This window comes from Lampetra planeri, chromosome 31, assembly GCF_965212315.1.
Source record: "Lampetra planeri chromosome 31, kcLamPlan1.2.h2, whole genome shotgun sequence".
NCBI lineage: Eukaryota > Metazoa > Chordata > Hyperoartia > Petromyzontiformes > Petromyzontidae > Lampetra > Lampetra planeri.
Window position 1 is genome coordinate 7,806,478 of NC_136137.1, and position 24,900 is coordinate 7,831,377.

Here is a 24,900-nt window from a genome sequence, read left to right on the forward strand (position 1 = left end):
GGCACGAAGGCCGTTTATCAATTAGTTGCGACAATAATCCATTCCAATTATCACCACGGCAAATACACAAAAACAACACGTACTAATGAATACACCAAAGTATGTAATTACCGATGTTTATTTGCATTTCTTTTGCTTATTTTCCATTTTGTCAGCTTATTAAGCAAGCCGGCTGAGGCATCCATTGGAGGACAACGAGAAAGTATAGAATGCACATGAAGAGTATTCTTTTAAATTATAATTTGTTTGATTACATTTTTTTTACCATTTAAATCCGGCGTCTGCTATCGATATCTTGTCATGAAAGGAAGAATCCATTCGGAATCTCCTCGGAGCAGCGTACATCTTCGTGCTACCGATCTTTCTGCCGAGTCGCAGAGCCTACCTCCTCTAGAGCCCTTCAAGTGACTTCTGGTCCAACGATATCAGCAATGTCCCGGCACACGACGGCCAGCCCGATATTTAACATTCTCAGAACTGCAGTTCAGGCAACTTTAAGTGGAAACCCCAAAATGGTTTTGATGGATTTTCTTTTTTGTGCAGTCCTCGGAGCTCTCGCTGAGACCATCAACTTTTAAAAACGTGAGAAGCTGATTTTTAATCACAATCTTTACTGCCTGGATTCAAACCCATCGTCTCGGCAGTGCCAGCTCAGCACTTCCATACCTGAGCCACCCACCTACCAACATATCAGCTCAAATTGACATCTGAATAATACATATCCCAAGTTAAATCTGAGCTTGTAACTAATCGCTAAACCACCCTTCATGTCACATTTCTGTCATCTTGCTACGTCTCTATCCTGTTTGCATCTCTCTCATCTCATCTCGCGTTACTACATCGACATCTCCTTGTCCATACGCTGTCTGTCATATCACTTAAAATTAGAATTGCGGGGGGGGGGGGGGGAGTAACTGTTTGTGCATCACAACTCTGAGTTTACTTCTAAACTATTTTTTTCATTGACCAGGTAAGTCCCACTGAGCTATATTGTTTCAGAAGCGACCTGGCCACAAATGACAGCTCAACGAAGTGGCTTGCCAAGTGGAAATGTATCGCAGACAAATACTTTAGATGCATGTTGATTCTAAATGTGGAGGGGAAAAAACTGGAGGGCCTGGAGAAAAATCCAGGTGACAACGGTTGTGAGCGAACCCACGAACTCCTGCATACCAGGCGAGGACATTAACATATCTCCCCCGTGGCGCCCATTGAGTTAACATAACAACTATTTTTGCAACCAATATTTACGATTCTTAATTGTTTTTTTTGTGTATGAGGGGTACGTAATTATATGGCACAATATATTTTTGTAATTCTGACTTGTCCCATAGATGTGTAGGGGTGTCAGGGGAAGGATTCCCACCAATAGGAGGGTTAGTGGGAGGGGTAATCGAGAAGATATAAGGGGAGAACGGGCGGGAAGAGGGGGCTTTTGGCGGGAACAAGATTGGGACGGCTGGGGACAGGTGTGGATGGGAGAAAAGGATTAAAAGACGAAACCCCTGCAATCTTGTGTCGGCTCGCCTTTACAGATGCTTGGGCACAGTTTTCAAGAGAAGTGCCACGATTATAATTGCTGCGAAAGTTCGTTACATTTTTGTGCATCGTAGAAGTGACAGTTTCATCTGTCCGGTTACATCGAGTGGTGGAGGGTCTTCTGCCATACATTTGACCAGAACATTGTTACCTACCCCATAAATAAAAGATTCACTCTGGAGTATTGTCAGCCTCGTAAACCTGAGCTCATTTCATGACCCTGTGGTAAATCAACTTGGTTTTTATTGTTTTAAGTTTTTCCGTCTCGATTTCACATTGGTCAATGTAAAAGTTCACGGTGCAGTGTTTATTGTATTTTATTGAATGTGGCATTTTATTGTGAAATATCAGACTTTTTTAGGTATTTAATGGTTTTATGGTGTGTGTCGTGTGATTTATTGTCAAACATTGGCGCGCATTCCTAGTCTATGTATATTGTTTATTGTAAACATTACTTGTATATATTGCCTATTGTATTGCTTATTGTGAAGACATTTCCATACGGTACCGTTATTTTTCTTTTTTTATATATATATGAATTTTCTGCGTTTATTACACAGTTTCATTGGGCATAATCTTGAATGCAATACACTGTTTGTATTTTATATTGTTTTACTGCGAAATGTCGTGGGTGTTATATTTATATTTGGCATGTATTGTATGGCGGTTTGTGTGGAAACATTTGTATTCCTATTTTCACTTTGGGGAAGTACATTTCATATGGGACTGGCCCGTGACCCTACATCGTTACGTGTACAAAATACCCAGAAGGCCATCAATCCCGGGGGTTTGGATACGTCTGCTGCAATGGGGGGGGGGGGAATGGTTCATTTTGGTATGAATAATAAAGGTATTGATTGACGTTACGTGGCCTCTGGACGCCATCCCGAGTTTAATGTTGTGGACAAGGAGCCGTGGACGAGGGACACAAATGGGGGTGGAGGGAGCAATGGGTCGGCTGAGCGATCGGATTCCCTAGTTGGCCATTATCTACGATGATGATGATGATCGTTGTCATCCTCATGGAAACATTTCTGATGGATCATGGCTGCTTCCACGTCGTGCCGGTCGGTTACAATACTTCACTATGCTGGTCAATATCAGAACAGGAGTGTGTGTGTGTGTTTTTTTTCTTTATACCCTAATCACCATTGAGGAATTGATGCTCATTACCCTGCTTTCACCCGTGAGCCAGTGGTGGAAGTTCCACATTCCTATGGTGGGGGCGAGTTTGTCCATAGGACCACTGCTGTTGACTTGCTCACAAAATGGAGCTTCATTTTATTGACCCCGATAAAGATGATTGTCTGAGTTAATCCGCCGCTCACCCTACCGCTGGTCAATAATTGGTCAATGTGTATACGGAACCTTGCTGGACTTTGAAAGGAGCCGATAAACGATCCACGTGTGGACACATCGCATGTTTGCAAGAAAAGTGCAAAAGCCCTCAAATTAATCTGTGTGGAGTTTACCGCACAGCTAGCTAACGCCCAGATATAACGCGAGTAAGTATTTGGGCAATATTGGCAACAACAAAAAATGTACATGTGATGACACATCCCTGGGTGCCAATCGCCAATGTTATGATGTAAACAAAACTCTGAATCCATATAGTTTGTAATGTTCTCATTCTCAAGATGCAAGGCTGTTTGCTCTACGGGAAATGTATTTTTTGTAATGTGAAAAATGTTCGGCCTATTTTGTTTTGTTTTTACGCGACCCATCAGTGACACCCGAGAAAAGTTTTTCTTCCGGTAAATTTTGATTCGCCTTGACTGAGCAAAAAAAGAAAATTAAATTGATCTATGCGATGTTCTCCTTTGTGTTTGTGCGTGTTACAGATGAAGACCCGAGTTTGATCCACGCCAAGATCACTCTGCAGGACATCTTCAGCGAAGACTTCGTGGCACGTGACCCACGTGCCGCGTGGCTGAGCGGTAGGACGCACGCGCATATGCACATACGCGCACACGCGCGCACACAGACGCGCACACACGTGCACACACGTGTTCTCTCTCGCTCTCTCTTTCTCTCGGACTCTCTCAAACCCACAACAGTTACCATCCAGCCGCTCGCGTGGGGCGCTGTAGGCGACATCACCAAAGTACCTGTGCCAGGCTAGGTGCACGTTGAGACGAGGGTGTTCTTCTCTTTGGTTATCTGCTACGGTTACACGCATTATTTGGTCGTGCTGCTGTTGTGGCTGTGTTGGCAGTGGTGCACGAGCACAATTAACAAAAGACTCGACACAATAATCTAACATTGCTGCCTAAACAGGAAAATATATATGTAACAGACGACGTCTTGGGAAATAGCCCTTCATGGTGTTAAGAAGGGCAATTGCCTGAAACGTCGCCTATTATGTATATTTTCCTATTTAGGCTGCTGTGTTATTTACGATTTGCGTTATTTTTACCGTGTTTGGAGTTGTATTATGTTCGAGGTTAGAAAAGTATGCATTTATAATGTGTCTTACATCACTACTAGACTTGACACGATAGCATTTTATACGTCAGTAAATGTTACCGCGTGATATGCCGTCAGTTTGCTTTCATGATATTATCGTCTCATCAGTTTCCTGTAATGTGGTGTATTTCACATTTTATAGTCTTGTTCCTGTGCTTTGATGCACTTTAAGTACGAATAGAGATGAAGAGCCATTCGACCACGGTCCAGTCGACTTAAACCTAAGCGCTATAACTCTACAATATATAACGCTCATAAAATACACGCTGTCGTAAAATGACCAGGTCATATAACCAACGTGCCATCAGTTACTCCAGACAACATTTTACAAAACACTAAGTTAATAGCAACTACTTTACACAACTGTAAGGATTATCGTGCACTTTCTTGTTGTTGTTGTTTCACAATTATTTAGTCAACGAAATGAAAGAGATGCGAGGCTGTTTACCCCCCTCAATTAACGAGCGATAGTAATCGCGACGTGACGACATTTTGCCGAACGGACGGTGGCATCTTAGCGTGGATCTTCCATCATCATCATCATCGTCATACCGTCATGTCATCACATCGTCACATCGTCCTGCCGTCACACCGCGGCGACCCCAATCGCGACCATACACGGCAGCTCGCCGACGAGAAGAGCGAACCCGGACCACCCCGGAGTCGGCAGACTTCTCACTGGCAGAAGCTCGGCGTCCAGGCCCCGGCTCCTTATGGGTCATTAGAGGAGGTGGATAATGGCAGCTGCCCCCCCCCCCCGCCTGCGTTTTCCGCCGCGCCAATTTTCCGCGATTTATCCGCCCGGTGCTCCGCAACCTTCCCCCGACTGTCATTGCGGGAAGGTTGCCTCCATCCCTCCGTTCCTCCCTCCCCAGCTGTCCGTCAACACACGGCAACGTCGTTCGCGAGCACCCCCCCCCCCCCTGCTCCTCCACGTGAGACGCACGTGCCCAGCAGACGCAAGCGCGCGGCAAATCGCAGAAGCCAAGACGGCAGCCGCCACAACGGAGGAACGCGCTTCGTGTGCTCGAGGTCGCGTTGGTGGCACCTCGCCGGGCGGGGGCGGTGCCGCTAGTCTTGAGCAATCGATGAGCGGCATCGCTTCCACCACCGGCCACTCCATCCGCGCTGCGTGACACGTCCCGAGTTTGGATAGGGGGGGAGGGGGGCACCCCGCTGCTTCTGTAACCACTGAGCCCACGGCCACCGCGGGCGACAATAATTCTAGTTTTTATTTCTTTGTTCTGCTCCGCTGCAGGGAAGTGCAGACTTGGAAGTTACTGCGACGGAGACATAGTGATGACAGCGCTCCTGTTGCTGCTGCTGCTGCGTAGGGTTCAGCGGTCGTGATGTAACAGCGCTCCCCATGATGCGTTTTTCGGGTGTTTTTTGTCCGACGTTTCGCTGCACGCGCTGATGGGGTGGGGGGGGGCTTCTACAGGGAATTCAATCTTCATCGGGAACGGTTTTAAGTGTCTGACGTTCTTCTTCGGGAACTGTCTTTAGTGTCTGAAGAACCTCGGGAACAGCACGCGGCAACGACCCGAAAACCACATAGGAGAGCCAGGGCAGTGACGCCGTTTGCTTGCGGAGGAAGAGCGAGAGATAGATAGAGGGAGAAAGAGGAAACGTTGGCTCTATAGATTGAGAGCTGAAGCCAAATAATCCACAATTACTCAAACCTGTCGATGTAACCGTCAACCCATCTGTATATCGCTAATCGCATTCCTCGCTGCCACGGCTGCCTCTTGCAGCTCGGCGTAGCTGATGCGGGGGGAAGGACAACACACGAAACACAACAACAAGCAGTTCTAAAGAAATGAGTTTACAATCTCGATTTTAAAGTGGATTCCAAATATCGGAAGGAAGAGCGTTCCAGACGGCCGCAGAAGCGCATCTGAAAGCGCCGCGCGATGCGGTGACCATCTTTGTTCGATGGCCACGCAAAAAGCCGCTGCTGCCAGAGTGACCGACGTTTCGCGTGCTGCTTAATGCTCCATGCCGAATCAGCCAAAGTGTTGTTGTTCATGTGTGGCAATCACTTTGTGTGTGTGCGATTAATGCGGCCTTATAATGTATTCGTTCAGCACCCGGAAGTCGTGACACTGTGATGTGGATCCCACGGTGTGAGTGATGGCAGAAGAATATTGCCCTGAGAAATGTAATTGCTGGACAATCTGTGGTCTGCCCGTCTGGTTTGTTGGGCACGTGCCACGCGAGATGATGCCAGCGATATCGGCGTGATGTGGTGAGGCTGTGCGCATCTTGAAAAGTGATTTCATTACCACCTGAGAATGGCTTTGCCACCGCAAAATAGGTTGTTCTCTCCCGTAAAACAAAAATACAAACGTATTACTATTATCCTCATGCTGAATATTTAATACAAACATATATATTATTTCTCAGTCTTTTAGTCGTCCACCACCTCGATGAAAGTCATGCTGCATCTTGTCGGGGGGGGGGCTGTTTGACCATACTTCATATCAATCGCTCACCACCCATGATGATGATGATGACGACGTCGATGATGGTGGTGTCAGTCGTGACCGACCAGGGGAGACTGAACTCGGGCTCCACAAGCTTTGTTGTCGTGGTGTGACACGCTCAACCACGGTGCGCCCCCCCCCCCCTACCCCCCACATCCTCACACTGCACTCACAGGGCTTGTAAATTCACAGAGATATATAAACTCCCACCAACTGCACACGTGTTTTTTTCCCTTTTCTCTCTCTCCTCTGGGAGAAATATGAACCAAACCTGGCTCATTTGAGTCGAGCATTTATAGGGAAAATTTATAGGAAGACCCCGTAACAGTGTTGGGAGGCATAAAAACGAAGCCAACGACTTTGTTACATTAACGTGTCTGTAATCTGCATATGCAAATGAACACTAATTAATGCCCATTAAACACGCCTTCCACTTTAATCGGCTTGATCGTAACTTTTGTCTGCGTTGCAAACGAGTGGGCCGTGCCTTATCCTGATACCAACATATCGAGCCCCTTGGCGTTGAAGGCCACGTGTCATTCGTATACGGTAATTAATGCTCAATTAGTCGCCGGTTTTAATTTGTTACTTTAATTTGTTTTCTTCCACTACAGATGTTGCCAACATAGCCATCAGGAAAATCTGCGTCCAAGGTTTTTCTTGTTTTAACCAATGGCCGACCACTCAAAAGGAGCCCTCGTGTTTTGTTTTCGGTTGATATTGATTATTTGCATATGCTAATCAGGAGTTTGTAATGCCCGTTTAAGAGCCATCTCAGGAATAATTCACCAGCTGTAAGTTTTGATCCGAGCCAAGATCCCGAAAAAACAAATGAGTCCAAACTTGGGCCGCGATGGTGGAACGCATCGGCGGTTACCGTCGAAACCCATCTGCGTATGCTAATTAACGCTAATTAATGCCAATTAACCACAGACGTTAGGTGTAATCTCGGCAGCTGCCGCTGTGATTTTAGCGTCGGCGACACGACACAAACATTGCCTTGAAATATACAAATTCCTCAACCACGATGCCAAAAAAGAATGCAACACACTTAGGCATGAAATGCAACGGCACAGCGGAGAAGTTACAGAAATCATCTGAATACACCCAGAAAACGCAACGCAAACAATTGAAATTGTAGTTTAACACACGCTCTCGGAGCCTCTCTCTCTCCATATGCAAACTTGTTCTTCAACGAAGACAGTCTCGCAAAACATCACGCGCACGTAGAATATCGTACCCTAATGCTGTGTGTGCAATGTACGGTATATAACATCTTCTTGGTTCTTTCGGTAATGTCTCGTAGAAGGGAAAAAATAAAATAATAAAAATAAAACATAATAAAATAATTCTCACGACGTTTCGGCCACAACAAGCTGTTTTCCCGACAGACCTGTTCTTCACCTGAGGACGGCTGCTTGCGTTGTGGCCGAAACGTCGTGAGAATTATTTTATTTTGTTTTATTTGTATTATTTTATTATTTCCCTTCTACGTGACTTTACCGACAGAACCAAGAAGATGAATCCCTGCAGTCACGAAAGCTTTAAATCGGTATATAACATGTTGCACAGCGGGGGAGCCTGGTGGCGCAATGGTTTGGAAACACAGCGCTCTGGGAAAAATCTAAGTTTGATTCCTGCGCTCTGGATAAGAATCGGTGGGCGAGCGATATCCGATCCAACCTCTCACCCCCCCCCCACCCCGCCCCCCCCCTGACTTTACTAACCGGCCCTGACCAGCGTGGTGAAGTATGGTCAAAGCAGTGGCGGATCCAGACAAAAAGTAATTGTCTTGATATTTGCTGGACAAAGATGTTCAATATATTTTTAGACAATACGGTAACGGAGTGCTCTCGTTAAGAAAGCTCCACACTGAAGTAACACCCCCCCCCACTCCCGCCGGAAAGCTTCAGACTCGGCGGTATGAATCTCTGCCTTAAATTTCGATTTAAAGCTTTCGTAACTGCAGGGATTCATCTTCTTGGTTCTTTCGGTGAAGTCACGTAGAAGGGAGATAATAAAATTATAAAATAAAACATAATAAAATAATAATACAATTCTCAGAATTCAGAATTGTATTATTAATTCTCAGAATTGAGAATTGTATTATTTTATCATGTTTTATTATTATTATTTTATTATCTCCCTTCTACGTGACTTTACCGAAAGAACCAAGAAGATGAATCTATGCCTTGTTCCACCACCACTCGTAAACCTAGACGATGCAGAGATGACGCCGCTTAAAGAGGACCGGGGAGGTCCGTTGTCATTGATTGTAACGGCTGTTCGGGCCGCTCCTCGTCGGCAGAGAAGCTACGACACCAGAGTTTCCGGTCCGGGCATCGTGTCGTCGCTGCATTGCATTGTGGGGCATTGCGTCAATTGGCCTGGTCCAATCGCCATCGTCCCACGTGTCCGACAACAGCCTCGTTAACAGCTGAGCTTCTACGTCGAAGCGGGGCAAACAAACGAAACAAATCACGCACCACGATACGATGTTGGATTTATACAGCGCTTCAACGCAACCGCACTTTGAGATTGTGGCGTCTATTTGTAAAAATGGAGGTGAATGTATGTGTGTGTGTATGCAACACAAATACCAACATTGTTCAAACATCGGCAGTGGACAATGCTGTCTGGGGGAAGATCGTTGCAGACCACGTGACCAGCGGAGGAGATTGAGCGACCTCTTACCGAGTGAAACGAGAGGGGAGAGGTAGGAGAGTGCGTGAAGGGGAGTGGAGTGAGATGAGAGGGGAAAGGTAGGAGAGTCCGTGGAGGGGAGTGGAGTGAGATGATAGGTAGGAGAGTGTGTGGAGTGAGATGAGAGGGGGAGAGGTAGCAGAGTACGTGGAGGGGAGTGGAGTGAGATGAGAGGGGAGAGGTAGCAGAGTGTGTGGAGGGGAGTAGAGTGAGATGAGAGGGGAGAGGTAGCAGAGTGTGTGGAGGGGAGTAGAGTGGGATGAGAGGGGAGGGGTAGGAGACGGCTTGGAGGGGAGTAGTGAGATGAGAGGGGAGAGGTAGGAGACTGCTTGGAGGGGAGTAGAGTGGGATGAGAGGGGAGAGGTAGGAGACTGCTTGGAGGGGAGTGGAGTGAGATGAGAAGGGAGAGGTAGGAGAGTGCGTGGAGGGGAGTGGAGTGAGATGAGAGGGGAGAGGTAGGAGAGTGCGTCGATGGGAGTGGAGTGAGATGAGAGGGGAGAGGTAAGAGAGTGCGTGGAGGGGAGTGGAGTGAGATGAGAGGGGAGAGGTAAGAGAGTGCGTGGAGGGGAGTGGAGTGAGATGAGAGGGGAGAGGTAAGAGAGTGCGTGGAGGGGAGTGGAGTGAGATGAGAGGGGAGAGGCAGGAGAGTGCGTGGAGGAGAGTAGAGTGAGATGAGAGGGGAGAGGTAGGAGAGTGCGTGGAGGGGAGTGGAGTGAGATGAGAGGGGAGAGGCAGGAGAGTGCGTGGAGGGGAGTGGAGTGAGATCAGAAGGGAGAGGTAGGAGAGTGCGTGGAGGGGAGTGAGATGAGAGGGGAGAGGTAGCAGAGTACGTGGAGGGGAGTGGAGTGAGATGAGAGGGGAGAGGTAGCAGAGTACGTGAAGGGGAGTGGAGTGAGATGAGAGGGGAGAGGTAGCAGAGTGTGTGGAGGGGAGTAGAGTGAGATGAGAGGGGAGAGGTAGCAGAGTGTGTGGAGGGGAGTAGAGTGGGATGAGAGGGGAGGGGTAGGAGACGGCTTGGAGGGGAGTAGTGAGATGAGAGGGGAGAGGTAGGAGACTGCTTGGAGGGGAGTAGAGTGGGATGAGAGGGGAGAGGTAGGAGACTGCTTGGAGGGGAGTGGAGTGAGATGAGAAGGGAGAGGTAGGAGAGTGCGTGGAGGGGAGTGGAGTGAGATGAGAGGGGAGAGGTAGGAGAGTGCGTCGAGGGGAGTGGAGTGAGATGAGAGGGGAGAGGTAAGAGAGTGCGTGGAGGGGAGTGGAGTGAGATGAGAGGGGAGAGGTAGGAGAGTGCGTGGAGTGGAGTGAGATGAGAGTGGAGGGGTAGGAGAGTGCGTGGAGGGGAGTGGAGTGAGATGAGAGGGGAGAGGCAGGAGAGTGCGTGGAGGGGAGTGGAGTGAGATCAGAAGGGAGAGGTAGGAGAGTGCGTGGAGGGGAGTAGAGTGAGATGAGAGGGGAGAGGTAGGAGACTGCGTGGAGGGGAGTAGAGTGAGATGAGAGGGGAGAGGTAGGAGACTGCGTGGAGGGGAGTAGAGTGAGATGAGAGGGGAGAGGTAGGAGACTGCGTGGAGGGGAGTAGAGTGAGATGAGAGGGGAGAGGTAGGAGACGGCTTGGAGGGGAGTGGAGTGAGATGAAAGGGGAGAGGTAGGAGACTGCGTGGAGGGGAGTAGAGTGAGATGATAGGTAGGAGAGTGTGTGGAGTGAGATGAGAGGGGGAGAGGTAGTAGAGTACGTGGAGGGGAGTGGAGTAAGATGAGAGGGGAGAAGTAGGAGACGGCTTGGAGGGGAGTGGTGATACGGGCGAGGTAGCAACGGGTGAGTCCATGGAGGATCTTGAAGACGTTGAGTGTGATCTTGAAGTAGATGCTAAGTTGGATTGATCCGTTGGAGGGAGCGTCGCGAGATCTTTGTCGCGTGCCACTTTACAGGAATTAACTTTCTTGGAATTGAGAATAGACAATTCCTTGTCCGTCTTCAAACAAAGCCAAAAATTATTATTTTTTGTCATTTTTGGCCATTCTGATCAAACATACACACTTCTGACTTGTCTAATTTGCAAATAGAATGTGTGTGTTTTTGTTGGGAGTACACTGCCTTTATTATGCCAACTATTTAACTTCATCTTTAAAAAAAAATTAGTCCTGTCGTGTTTCAGTTTGACAATTCCCCTCCGGTGGGTTTCATCTTTAATTAATTTTTAATCAAAACGTTGCTTCAAAGCGCACGTACGCATCTGCAACTTTTTTCAAACGGTTTTTTTTTTTGCAATGTGACCTGCACTTTTATTTTTTTCTTGACATTTAAATCAAAGAAGACGACGACGACGACGATGATGCAAAGCGGAATGATGGATGGTTTGTAAGCATGGTCCCGCACGAGGTCAGACGTCGTCGGCACAGGAATAATTGCCGTCTGACAGAAGTTGGGGAGACAGTGCTGCGAGGCGCTGTGGCATCGGTCGCATTAGCTGTGGCATTTCTCTATCTCGCTCGGTATGAATGGCAGATGTTAATCGCCTTTTGCAAACTCGTTCGGTTTCGAATGCCCACGCGTTTTGAGACAGCGGTGCGGACAAGCGTTTGGGCTGACCCGATTGTTGTTATTATTGTTGTTTTGGTTTTACCCTGGTCGCGACAAATCGCTCAAAAGCTAAGCAGGTAAAAAAACCCAAGCCTGGTCAGTGCCGGGTTGGATGACCGCGATGTCTTTGCCGTCGTGTGGCGCTCAAGGTGGTCGCGCTGCGAGGGCGCCGCAAGATGGCAGCGTTTGTTGGATGCAGCCCCGCTCGTGTCGTGTCGTGGGGTTTCCTCCGCGGTCTCCCTCGGCGAAGCGCGACACTCGCTCGTGGAGTCGGCCAAAACGCCCCGAACGCGCGTGGACCGCCCCTTGTGAACGGGAGTCTAGAGAGGCTCCGTTGTGGGGGTGTGGGGGGGGGCTTTCCTGGATGAAGATCGTGGTGGTCAATATTTAGATTATTGTCGAACGCGCAGTAGGCTTTCGCGACCAATTACATCGCGTAAATATATCAATGTGTCGTGAAACCCGCCACCACCCGACACAGTCAACTAGTAAGGGTCGTCACATAAACAGAACATGCCACCACATCTACGCCTCTATATAAGGAACGAAACAGTAAGACTTCTCCACAAATATGTCTGTCGCCTGATGAAGATCATTGTAATTACTGGCGAAACGTCGTACTCATTGTAAATGTTGTGGCTTGGCTCTCCAACACACACCCGGTGTGCTGTACTAGTGACGAATTGGCCACGTTCTGTTTACGTGACAAATCTTACTAATTGGCTGCGTCGGGTGGTGGCGGGTTTAACGACACATTTACGCGAAATCTAACCCAAAACAACCTCTATTATGGACTTATATTATTATTCGTATTATTCTCCTACATGGTAGGAGTGGTGGTACATTCGCGAGCGCGTTGCGCTATGAACTTGTCGACCGGAGTTCAATTCTCTGCCGCGATGGACGTCGGTGCAGAGGGATGTCTTAAACCTGTCCTGGGCTCCGATCACAATGATGTAATGAAACCAAACGACCCCTACCCAGCAGTGGATTGAGAATGGCCTGTACGGTTTTTGTTGTTGTTGCATTATTGCACGTAGCATCGCAGCAGTCTATTTATCGTTGCCATCATTGGCTCCTCCGCATTTGTATCAATCAAAACGTTCTTTTGCCGATTGTACAATTAGCCAGTTCGTTAGGCAATTAAATAATTGGCCGGCTTATGCAATTAGCAGAATTGATGAATTACAATGCTAACCGCCGTGGACAGATGTCCTCTGACATACGCGATGGTGCTTGGTGGTGGGTGTTTTGGGCGCAATTGTCTCCCCCCCCACCCTCATCAATGACCTTGTCACTGGCGTGTCTGTGTCGGAGACGCAGGGATGACAGCCAAGACGGTTCGCGTGCGCGTGCGTGTGTGTGTGATCACGTGTGCGTGTGATCACGTGTTCGTGTGCGTGCGCTCACGTGCTTGAGTGGCAGCGCTACACTGCGCTACGAACTCGGTGACCCGCGTTCGATCCCCGCTCACGGCCAACGACCACTGACAATTATGTGAATCGCTCTTGGGCCTGCCCTAGGTCGACTCGGCCTCAAATGCATGTACCTGATGCGGTGTGTAAACATTGCCACTCGGGAGAGAAAGGCGGCCGGGCGTGGTGTTGGCCACCCACCCCCTCGTGTGCCACTCCGGCCTTCATAGGTGCTACTCGCTAACAGCACTTGCCCCAATAGTCTATACGGAGGGGTCTTTGTCTTTGCATGGGACACCTGCCTGCCTGCTGTGCAACGAGGTGGGTAGTACAGCAAGTAGTTTCGTTGACGGCAATAATTCGATGCAGCAACGCTATACGGCAGCAACCCGTTTGCACTCACATTTTGAACCGAAAGGCGACGTTCAAGCAATCCCTGGCAATCCCCAAGAGATTCATGTTCTTGATATTTAATCTTTTTTTTTTACATTGTGGTGAATGGTAGCGTCTCCATTGGCAGCAGGGGCGATGTGTACCCACTACATACGCCGCTACATGCACATCAAACGCGTCGAATCTTACAGACGTTTTTATGCGTGCGTTTTGTTGCTTAGGAAATGGTTTTACTCGATAAATTGATGTGTAAAATTGTTACTCGCTAAACCTAGCATTCGCCGGCGCAGTGCAAATGTGCCACGTTGCATCTTATAAGGCTGTAGTTATTGACGTTTGAATAATGAACAGCGCTATATTTTGGTTTGGATAATAGTTATGTCGGTCTGAATATAATTTCAGAAATTGGTCTGTCAGTCCATTGTCTAGAGGCCCACATCGGGGAGCAGTTGATCATCCTATTGTCTAGAGATCCCATCAGAGATCTATAGTCAACATGCAGGTTTTGCTCATCAATATCAATGACTTATGATTGATTTTTTTTGGGTTGGGCCACGTAATTATCTGGCCAAAGATGTGTCTTGACAGTCTCCGCCAGCCCTACACAGCCAAACAAAACAGTCGTCACGTGGAGTAGGAAGCATCTGATTGCGTCGACTGTTATTGTCTGAAGCTCGTCGGAAGGTTGGAGAGAAATGATCGAACACATTTTTTCCAACGGGCAAAGCAAAAAACAAATCCTCATTAAATCAGAGATCCACGTGCTTGTCTCGGGTCTAAAGAGGTGCTAGAAATTGTAGCATCTCAATGGTAACATGTTTAAACAAAATTCTCTTCCCGCTGGTTTATTTCATTTTGTAAGTTTCAGGGGGGTCACGTGTTATTTTCACGTTAGGTGGGCATTACTTTGCAGCTGCCAAATGTATCTCCATTGACGGTGATAAATGTGCCATTTTATTCGTGGAGATGAATTGCTGTAGATCAACTGATGATGGATTAATGAATGTAAATTCGTGACGATGAGTTGATGATTATGTAGCTGCTTGTGGTGACGATGATGCAGCATTTTCACCGACCTGCGTCTCTGCAATATATAAGGGTTGAAAGGAGTATGATGAGGCTGCAAGGATGATTGTGTCAGCAGTTTATGCTGCAGACGGAGGCTGATACAAGTTAAATTACTGTCCGCATTGCTAGTGATGGAGCGGTGATACATTGGTTTGCGCTGTGCCACGAACCCGGAGTTTCCCGAGTTCAATTCCTGACCGCGGCTAACATCAGTAGAAAGTGATATGAAAAAAAAGTGGTACTGCTCTACCCCTGCGCTTCACCAAAGCCCCACCGATCGCTGATGGTACAGTCAAAATATCTCCACGTGACCTACGTGGCACGGGGAGGCCTTCATCCATTGGTGGATTGAGAATGGTTTGTGATTATTCATTTACGTTGTCATCACCACCAGTACAACATACAGAAACAAAATACATTCTGCATTTGGAATCCATCCATTCTCCCAAGGCTTTGTATGAAATCCCCCAAAAAAGCAATATTTACTGCACAGTGGGCACACGCACGCACGGCTATCAGCCTCCTGATGAGATCTCAGGGTTAAACAATCGTGTTTGGTTATGGAAAATCGAGCTGAGCCCCGAGACGGCACGACGAGCCATCTCTGCCAAACTGGAGTCATTACTCACCGCGCGGAGTGCTTGCCGCTATACCATCACCGCCACGGGAAGCTCAACTCCAGCCAACGCTGAACAATTACAACTACCGCTACCACTATACAACCCCCCCCCACCCCACACAATTCCCACTGTTGCAACAACAACAACAACGCAACCGCCGTTCGCAACAACAACAACGCCTCCGCAGAAGTGTCGGCTCCCGCACAGCGAGTCTCGGGGAAGCGTCGCGGCCCGTCTCCACGTGGCCCAGAACATGACCCCCACACGTCTCGCTGTGAATCACGGACGATGCTTCGCTCACGGCGCCCCCCCCCCCCCGGCCCCCGCCTCTTGGCAGGAGCCGTGGCAAAGCACCCGCGACTGCGACACGCTCGACACTTGGTCGACGTTGTTGCGACGATATGCACGAAGGGAATGAACATCAACAGCCAAAATAGCAACAACGAAAGCACCATCGCTGCCACCCATGCAAAGCGGCGCCGCTCGTGTGAGTCGCCACCCAGAGTGTGAACCTCGGCCGTAACTGGTTGGCGGTGTCATTGGAAGAGGAGGAACCGCATCACAACCAGCACCAGGGGTACCGTCTACCGCAGCCACTACGACGAGCCACACGATTTCCAGCGGCAATGCGGCCGTCGTCACAACCACCGTCGTTGGGATGATGGATGCGCTGATGATGATGATGTTGCTGGTAGCAGCTATAGCTGCTGTGGTAGTGATGCTGTTGCCGCTAAAGATATTGCTGGCTGGCTACATCTGCTGCGGTAGTGATGCTGTTTCCGCTAAAGATATTGCTGGCCCTACCAGCTATTACTTCAGGTGGTGCTGATGTTGGTGGTGGTGATGTTGCTGCTGCTGCTGTTGGTTTTACTTCACCCGCCAGATTCGAACTTCCGCTGCGAGACTCCGCGAGCACGCCAGCCAACAAGCCCGCGTCCCCGCCGGCACGAAGTTTCCGCCGAAAGCCTCCCAAACCAATTCTATATCCGCCTCCAAGGCCTTCCACTCGTGACCCACTCGCTGGGCGGTGCTGCGTTTAACTCGTGCTGCACAGGGACAGCTGCCACGTGCGGGGGGGGGGGGTCCCTGCCACAGGGTACCTGGAGCTGCATATACTGCATGGATGCTCAATATGAATGTGTTTTTTTTAAAATATGCATGGTGTTCACCGACGCGCTCTGGCTCAATTGAACTCCACCCCTGTGCCGATCGTCCCTATTAAGTGACGACGACTACGAAAAAACAAGGGCCTCTCACCTGAAGACGGTCGCTTGATGTTGCGATCGAAACGTCGTGATCTATTACTTTTTCTACCTACGTGGCTTTACCGAAAGAACCAAAGAGTATGTTTCACGGAGCTTGTGCGCTGCTCAAACGCTCTGAGACGCGGCATCCCGGCCTCTCTCTCCGTCCGCGCGGCACCAAGTGAAAGCGCGCGTCTTGTCAGTCACCCCGTGGCATTCTGGGTCTGTCCCGTGAAACCTCCATGCCAGCGGGCCTTGCCACAACCTCACGTGGCCTCAAAGTGCACCCAGCGTGGCACCAAGCGCCGTAGGTGTCGTCACGACCACTTGGTGATGAACGGCGGCTGCTGTTGTTGTCGTTGTTGTTGGGTGGTTGGGAGAAACGGATACAACGGTGTCGGGACTTGGTGGTGGTGGTGGGGAGGGGGCCTTGGCGGGCCGAGCCATCGCGGCTAACCGCGTGATGGATGGCGTGGCACGCGGCTCCGTTAGAACGCGGACGGGGCCCCACTCTTCACGCGGTCGCGGCTCGTCGGGGGAAATTTCACAGGCGCGGGGGGGGGGTTGTTTCGTGGGTGGGGGGGCTCTCGCCTGGAGGAGAAAAGCGAAAAAAAGTGGGTTTTTTTTCGTTTTTGCCCGCCGGGTTTTTTTTTGTATACGTTCCCAATTTTGTCCCAATCGCGCTGTCGCCGTCTGAGCGCAGATTGAAGTGTTTATTTTGTGGTGGCAGCAGCTGCGGTGGGTGGCGGTGGCTGTGAGGGTCTGCGCCGCGAGGGATGTTCGTAATCCAGCAGCCTGGAGGTGTGGGGGTTGGTAGATCGTGCAAAGATGGGAGTCTGTGCGAAATAACCTTTTTTGTGTGCAGGCGGGGGAGGTGACAGAGCCACACTTTGGGTGTCGGTGCCTGATCCGACTCGCGAAATGATGAATTAGATTCGAGACGGGGACTGTGACGGTCGCAGGCTCCGGTGCGAAGCTTGGTGCCTAGCGATCGCCTGCACCGCCGCACACGCGCCGGTTCAGTCGTCGGCATTACCTACTTCTATGTCATCTTGTTGAAGGGAGCGGGGGTGGGTGGGGGGAAACTCAAGACTCAACAATGCCGTGAGTTTTATCTCTAACTTCGTGGGTGTCTCTGAGCCGGATCCTGAAATTATGCGGGGCTGTCTGGACGCCTGCCGCAATCAAAACAGCTGAGCGGTGTGCATGCGAATTCTGATCTATTCTATCATTGACTTAAAGTTTTCGTGACTGCAGGAATTCATAGTTTTGGGGTCTTTCGGTAAAGTCACATAGATAGGTTCAAATTTTTTTTTTTACATTATCATTTTTATTTTTTAATTTTCTTTGAACATATCAACGTGACTTTACCGAAAGCCCCAAAGAAAATTCTATCATTGTGCCCCTCAAGACTTTTGAAAGAGTCTTGATATTCCTTTTCATCCTTACTTCCGTTTAATCTCAGATGCCAGATACCTCACTCCACGAAGCACCCTTAATGAGCTCACTAAGTAAAATCGAAGACAAACTTACCCGATCCTGTTTACACACGAGATGTAATCTAATAAAATGTATTATCTGAAGGAACATTTTACCTTCTGTTCTCAAGTACTGTTTTTCAATTGCTAACATTTTACTCGCGGTGTTAAATTGGGTCTCAAGGTGTTAATAATAATAGCAGCCTGGTTGAGCACTGCAACAGTGTTCCAATATAATATGCGGACCATTGAAATGTTTTCTTATTGCATATATATCTATTAACTGTAATTCTTTAAATTTCGATTTAAAGCTTTCGTGACTGCAGGGATTCATCTTCTTGGTTCTTTCGGTAAAGTCACGTAGAAGGGAAATAATAAAATAATAAAAATAAAACATAATAAAATAATTCTCACGACGTTTCGGCAACAACGCAAGCAGCCGTCCTCATGTGAAGAACAGGTCTGTCGGAAAGACAGCGTCTGAAGATGTAATTCTTTAAATATTTTTTGTGAGTTTAAAGTTTCGTCAGAAACGCTTCGGCTGCCCCTCTCCAGTTGCCTGGGTGAAGAGTGGGCTCAGTATTGATCAATCCTGGTCCAGCTGGCTGGACAAACACAATAAACCAACAGACTGGTGGAAGCAGGAAGCCTTAGCTGCTGCAGTGGCGCTCGCTCATCATGCAAATCTTGTCTCAGCGAGGGTTGGTGGATTTCGCAGCACTTTGAAACTTATTACCCGCTTCTACTGGACGTCTGTGAAAAAAATAACTTCATAGCTCATCGGATTCCTTCCAGGATAAATAAATATTCCTATTCTGATTCTGATACCCGCTTGGCGGCAAAGATGGCAGTAAATGAAATTGGTTCGCTAAACCCTTTTGAGTGGTATCTCTTCGTATGTAAAGTTTATTTTTTCTCCCAGGTACTCCGGTTTTTACTCTTTGGTAAAGTCACGTAGGTAAAAAATAAAATAAAATGAACGAAAACATCTAAATTAAACTGTAGTCACTTACTACAGTGATTTTGGCTGTAACGGTTCCACCTGAAGGCAGAAGCTTGTGTTGCCTCCAAAACGTTGTGATTTAATTTAATTTAATTTATTATATTTTTTACCTACGTGACTTTGCCGAAACAACCAAAGAGTATGAATTCTTGCAGTGACGAAAGGTTCAAATCTAGAATTACTCCGGTTTAATTACACAAGCTAAGCGCCGATCAACGGACCTGACCCAAACGTACAAATGCAGGACCCTCTTGGGAAAAAAAAAGAGTTACACGACTCGGTGTGTTTGGCTTCCGTTAAAAAGTGAAAAATGCTTGCAGATAATAACAAAGCCATTCCCCAAAAATCTGGAGAGAAATTTCCGCGGACGATCGTAGATAAGAGGAGAAACAGGGGTTGCGGGTGATACGGCGTCCTTCTGTGGCACTACTTTCATCCCTTGCGGAGAATGAGTCAGTTCACCAAACGGTAACGTCGTCTCCCGCGGTGTAAGCAGCCAAATCTCGTGACCACCCAGAATTCCCACTTCACTCTCTCTGCGATAACCGCGTTCAGATTTGACGTTCGCGTTTAGAGGGTTGCCGCCTTTTTCCGCTGGACAAGCCCCCTCCAAATCGTTAATCAGTCGATCTATCGGTCTATTGCAGTGCACTTTGTAGTACACTGCAAAGTAGACAAAATGTCATGATGTACTGCCAGCAAAACAACGAGTGGCAGTTCCCCCGGTCTGTCCGGGTCAAACCCTGACAGGTGGAAACCCCCGCATGCCCGTGGTCCTCGCTGATGGTAATATTTGCGTCACTCACTCTTCGCTTCTCTGCGGGTGATTTACCAATTACAGCAATGGGAGCAGTGTTGCAGAAATGACGCGGGCCTCTAGGCAAGTGGTTAAACTCTCCTTGAGTCCGTAATAGGAAGCTTTTATTCACTAAGAATGGGCTGCACTCTGCAATCATGGACCGGGGCCCTTTCTGAAGAGTGGCTGTCCTCTGCAATCAGGGACTCTGCCCCTTCCGTGACATTCATACAAAGGTTTGTTAGCGACACAATGGCAGATTTCGGGATACTGCCAGAGCAGACCTAGGGGGTGTTGGCTGTGCCAACGTTGGAAGTGATGGTGAGGCGTGGTGGTAACAACAACGGAATTTTCCATCATGCTCCCTTGACCTTGTGTGCCTTCGGAAATAAGTGGCCATATTTGGATCAGATCACATGCAATGTGCCCGAACTTTTCTCGGAAGCTAAGCAAAGGATGATCTTGAACGTGGCCTGGATTAACCACGCTTAAAGCGGGAACTTTAGACGAATGCAGGGCTTAATTGTCATCAGAGAGTAGTGCAGCAAAATCCATTGTTGTACCATACTATGTTCAGATGTCTATGCTCTCCCGTTGACGAATACATAAGTGAAGTATGCCACCGTACAACAGCGTCCATCTGTTAGACCCTGCAATTTGCTCTGATATTAGTGCACGGTGAGGGGAGTCCCTCCATCTACCATTGGACTGATCATGACAAAAGGGCTGCTCGCGGTACATTTTAGCGTAAAGGACCCCCACTGCGTGCCAAGACTGCAATTCAGAAGGCTTCTTAATTGTCATGTTGGACCGGGACCATTTGATTAGTGTTTGGTCTGCGGGAAGAACGCGGAAACCCCAACAAACCTCGCAGCCACATTCCTACAACACCCGGCAAGTCTTGGTGGTCAGTCACCCATCTTGAGTACCTACCAGGCTCCAAAACGGATTCGCTTTTCAGCTTCGACAAGTCCAATGCACAACTTGGAATGGCTTGGAACTTCGATTGCACCGTATCATCTGGATATAAGCACAGCGCATACAAACACAGTTCGAATAAAAGCGACACATCCTTGCATTACACTGGTTGAGGGGTGGGTGGGGTGAAAGGACATTTACGATAAAAACACAGTTCGCATATAAGCACAGCTGGTCTTGCTACTAAGGTCAGCTATGCTGATATTCAACTCCTATTACACAAGTACAATTCACCTGCTCTACTGGCATGACCTATGCCCTTTTTGTGAATGGGCTTCACCGGTGGTCGGTAAACAAATTGAAAATAAGAGCCATTTTATTCTCTCTCAAATTCGCTTTAAAAAAACCCGCAACATTTCAATAGCCGCAATGCAGTCCTTACAGAGCCGCATGTCTGCGCCAGATCCGCATGCTGCCGACCCGCCTTGGCTTGCACCCCACGACAGGAACTCCCTTTGAGACTAGGCTTCACGGCACAATCATGGGCCGCGCCTGCTTTGTACAAGAAAGATTGGGGGGGGGGGGGGGGGGCATTCCCATCACAGCTGCACACCCCCGCCCGCAGCCGCCAGCCCCCCCCCCCTCCCCTCCCCGCCTCCCGACTGAAATCCACGTCCCGATTTGGTTCCACGGCGGAAAAAAGTGGCAACCCCAGAGGAGCGACTCTGCGTATCTCGAACCCAGCCGTCACTCGCCGGGGACGCCCTCTTGCGCAACGCGCATTCATCATGATCATTCGCCGGCACTTCGAGCCAGCGATGGCTGAGTCGAGCTCACGCGCGCCGCTTGCGAGCGAGCGCTGGCAAAATCTGGGTCGCGCGGATCGGAATTTGTGCCATCGTTCAATTTTGTTTTGGCCATCCATCCCCCTCGCCAACCCGCCCCACCAGGAAAAGGGAGTATCGTCACGATCGTTGTAGCTTCCCATCACACGGCGAGGAAAGCGACGCAATACGGAGTGCGATTTGTAAGATGTCTGAATGTCGCTGCGTCTGAAGACGCTGTGCGAATCAGAATCTTCATTTAGACCGGGGGAATCCGATGAGCTGTGAAGCTCTTTTTCAGCCAGATGTCCAAGTTAGAGTTGTCCAGTAAATGGTGGGACCTGTACGACGGAGAAAGGAGGCTCGCGTGGACTATTTATGATTTGGTAAAAAATTAAAGGCAGTCTCGCACGCAGAGGCGGAAAGGAATATATTTAGCATGGCCTCCAACAGGGCAACCAGGAGCAGGTGGTGATGAAACGGACGGCCTGGGAGGAATTTCAGAGCATCACGATGCATGTGTTATTCAGTTGACGTGGTATTCAACCGGATGATGTGTTAATTGTATACACACACCCGAATCTTCAAAGCAAAGCCGTCATGTGGATCTCATTTAAAAATAATATGAAGAGCAGATGACGACACGAGCTTACTTTACAAGAGTACGCGGCGTGTGATTGTTTTGGACGCTTGTGGTCTCCATTGAGCCGTCGTCCTCATTGCCCGGGCGTCATTGTGACATCACTGATGTCGCCAAGTCAATTGTCTCGGCGTGGGCGTAAGAAAAGTGGGGAAACTCCGCTTCATTACCCGGCGGAAACGCCTCGATCCGTCCCATTAGAAAGCAACACATCAATGCAAACCAGATTTTACGCAAATCTATCAATTGAATTGTGGTAAATTTCACGTAGAGAGTCAAAAAACAGTAATAACAACGGTAATATTATTCATTGGTTTTTCCCAGGGAGAAAAAAAAAACTCGCCGAGTCTTAACCTTCGTTTCCATCAATATCCTGTACATACTGGGATGCTTTTCTTCCGTGGGGAGCACAACGATGACGAGCAGGGAGTTATGTACGAGTGCAATTTTCACTGAACGTGCTTTACTTCTAAGTATATATTTCTCTCTCTCTCTCGCTTACTCTTCTACCCTTTATTGTTATTTTAAGGTGCATGTAACTTGCTGACACGCCCCTACTGGGCATCCACAGCTTATCGGATTCATCCTCCGGTCTCAATAAAGATTCCGATCCTGAAAGCGCGCATGGGCTCGAGGGCAGAGCACTCGGAGCTCCGTAACGACGTTGGATTCAAGCGTGCATCCACCCTGCCGTGCCAACATACAGCCCCTACGCCTGCAAAACACTTGGCATTGCCAGGCAGAAATCACAATATTGATTTATACTGGAGGAATTCGGTGAGCGGTACAGGGACTCCTCTACTTGCGAACGAGTTAGGTTCCAGAGGTCTGTTCGTAAGTCGATTTGTTCGCAAGTTCAACTTTACTCCTGTCGATTCCAAACGCGTTGTACGGCGTGTACACTAAACACGGGGAATGGATTTACACGTTGTATAATCTCATGTAGGTATAGATGCCACTGGTTCTTCATGTTCTGCAGATGTAGATGCCACTGGTTCTTCACGTTTTGCAGATGTAGACGCCAGTGGTTCTTCGTGTTCTGCAGATGTGGATGCCACTGGTTCTTCACGTTCTGCAGATGTAGATTCCACTGGTTCTTCGTGTTCTGCAGATGTGGATGCCACTGGGTTTTCATGTTCTGCAGATGTAGATGCCACTGGTTCTTCATGTTTTGCAGATGTAGACGCCACCACCGCCAGCTATTGCGTGGCGGTTGGACTTACGACTCTCGGTCCGAACATGCAAATGGACATACGGACAGGTTTGTGCTTATCTCTGAAAGTTGGTAAGTCGAATGTTAGTAAGTAGGGGAGTCCCTCTACATCTCTTTTTTTTACAGATGTCCAGTAGGTGCGGGTCAGAACGTTACATCAACAAACAGCACAGAAACACGATAGGAGTGCAAAGTATAGGACTGGTAAACAAATCGCCTAAACGATCTTCTTGGTTCTTTCGGTAAAGTCACGTAGAATGGAAATAATAAAATAATAAAAATAAAACATAATAAAATAATTCTCACGACTCCACAGACCTGTTCTTCACCTGAGGACGGCTGCTTGCGTTGTGGCCGAAACGTCGTGAGAATTATTTGATTATGTTTTATTATTTTATTATTTCCATTTTACGTGACTTTACCGAAAAAACCAAGAAGATGAATCCATGCAGTCACGAAAGCTTTACATCGCCTAAACGATGTTTTTTGTTGATATTACCACACACGACAGAGACGAGGCAATCCTCCCAAGCAAGGTGCTCGCCAGGCTCACAACCCTTCGCTTAGGCCCTGAGATCTGGCAAAAGCCGGACGCGTCTACGGCGCGCGCGCACATTGGCCAAAGTAAGTTTCTTTCTTTTTTGCCGACTCCACCGATTTTCTAGAGACATTTGGCAACCTCTCCGCGCGAGACGCCGCTCTTGCTTGAGATTGTGCTTGCGTGGCCACCTGCCCGCGCTTCGCAGACACCTGGCGGTGCCCTCATCCAGAGGAGCCCCCCCCCGCCACCGCGTTCCTGAGCCGTTCTGCATCCGCTCCACCGCTGATTATCCCGGCCTCATTTCACTCCGCGACTTTAACTGCTGCGCTGGCTGTATCGGGCGTGGGCGGCAATGAGGTGGGGGGGGGGGTAAATGCTTCTCTAGCACACTCACACGAGACAAAGACAAAGATCCTCTCGCCACCTCGTATCGCCTTAACAGACTGTTGGGGCAAGTGCTGCTATACGAGTCGATGATTCTAAATGGTGATTGGAGCACAGAGGCCATGTTTGGTTCTAATACCCTCCAGATCAACGCTACTTGGAATATCTATGGGTTGAATTCCCCCCCCCCCCCTTTGAAACTCCATTAATTGTAACGATCCTGCGGTCATGGACATATATATAGACATATTACATTGCAGTAATATGTCTCTGGTGTCTGCAAGTTTTTTGTTTAATTAGCAATTGCTCACGCAGCTGCTGGGCAGAACGACCTCCACGATAGGGAGCTTTTTTGGAGTCCCCCTCTTTAGCTGTTTCGTCCACTTGTTGTTGGCAGTCAACCGTGCGTGTGGCTCTCGCTGACTCGCTCGTGAAACAAACAAGGTCTTGGCTTGGCTTGCCCCCCCCTCTTCCGCAACCTATTGCCGTGAGAATTTCAACTCGCCGCAGGCTCTCGCCACGAACTTTGACTGCGGGACGCCTTTTGTTTTTTGGGACTCCCCAATGACGCAGGGGAGCGCAATTCGCGACTGT

General features: G+C 48.6%; 1 protein-coding gene across 1 annotated transcript in view; it reads left to right on the plus strand.

The window, feature by feature from the left end:
• LOC144729021 (inactive dipeptidyl peptidase 10-like) overlaps positions 1–24,900 on the plus strand; it is a 378,451-nt gene that overhangs the window by 49,984 nt on the left and 303,567 nt on the right. The window contains exon 2 of the mRNA XM_078608853.1: positions 3,381–3,476. Coding sequence (XP_078464979.1) covers positions 3,381–3,476 — 96 coding nt within the window. The remainder of the gene's footprint in view (positions 1–3,380; positions 3,477–24,900) is intronic.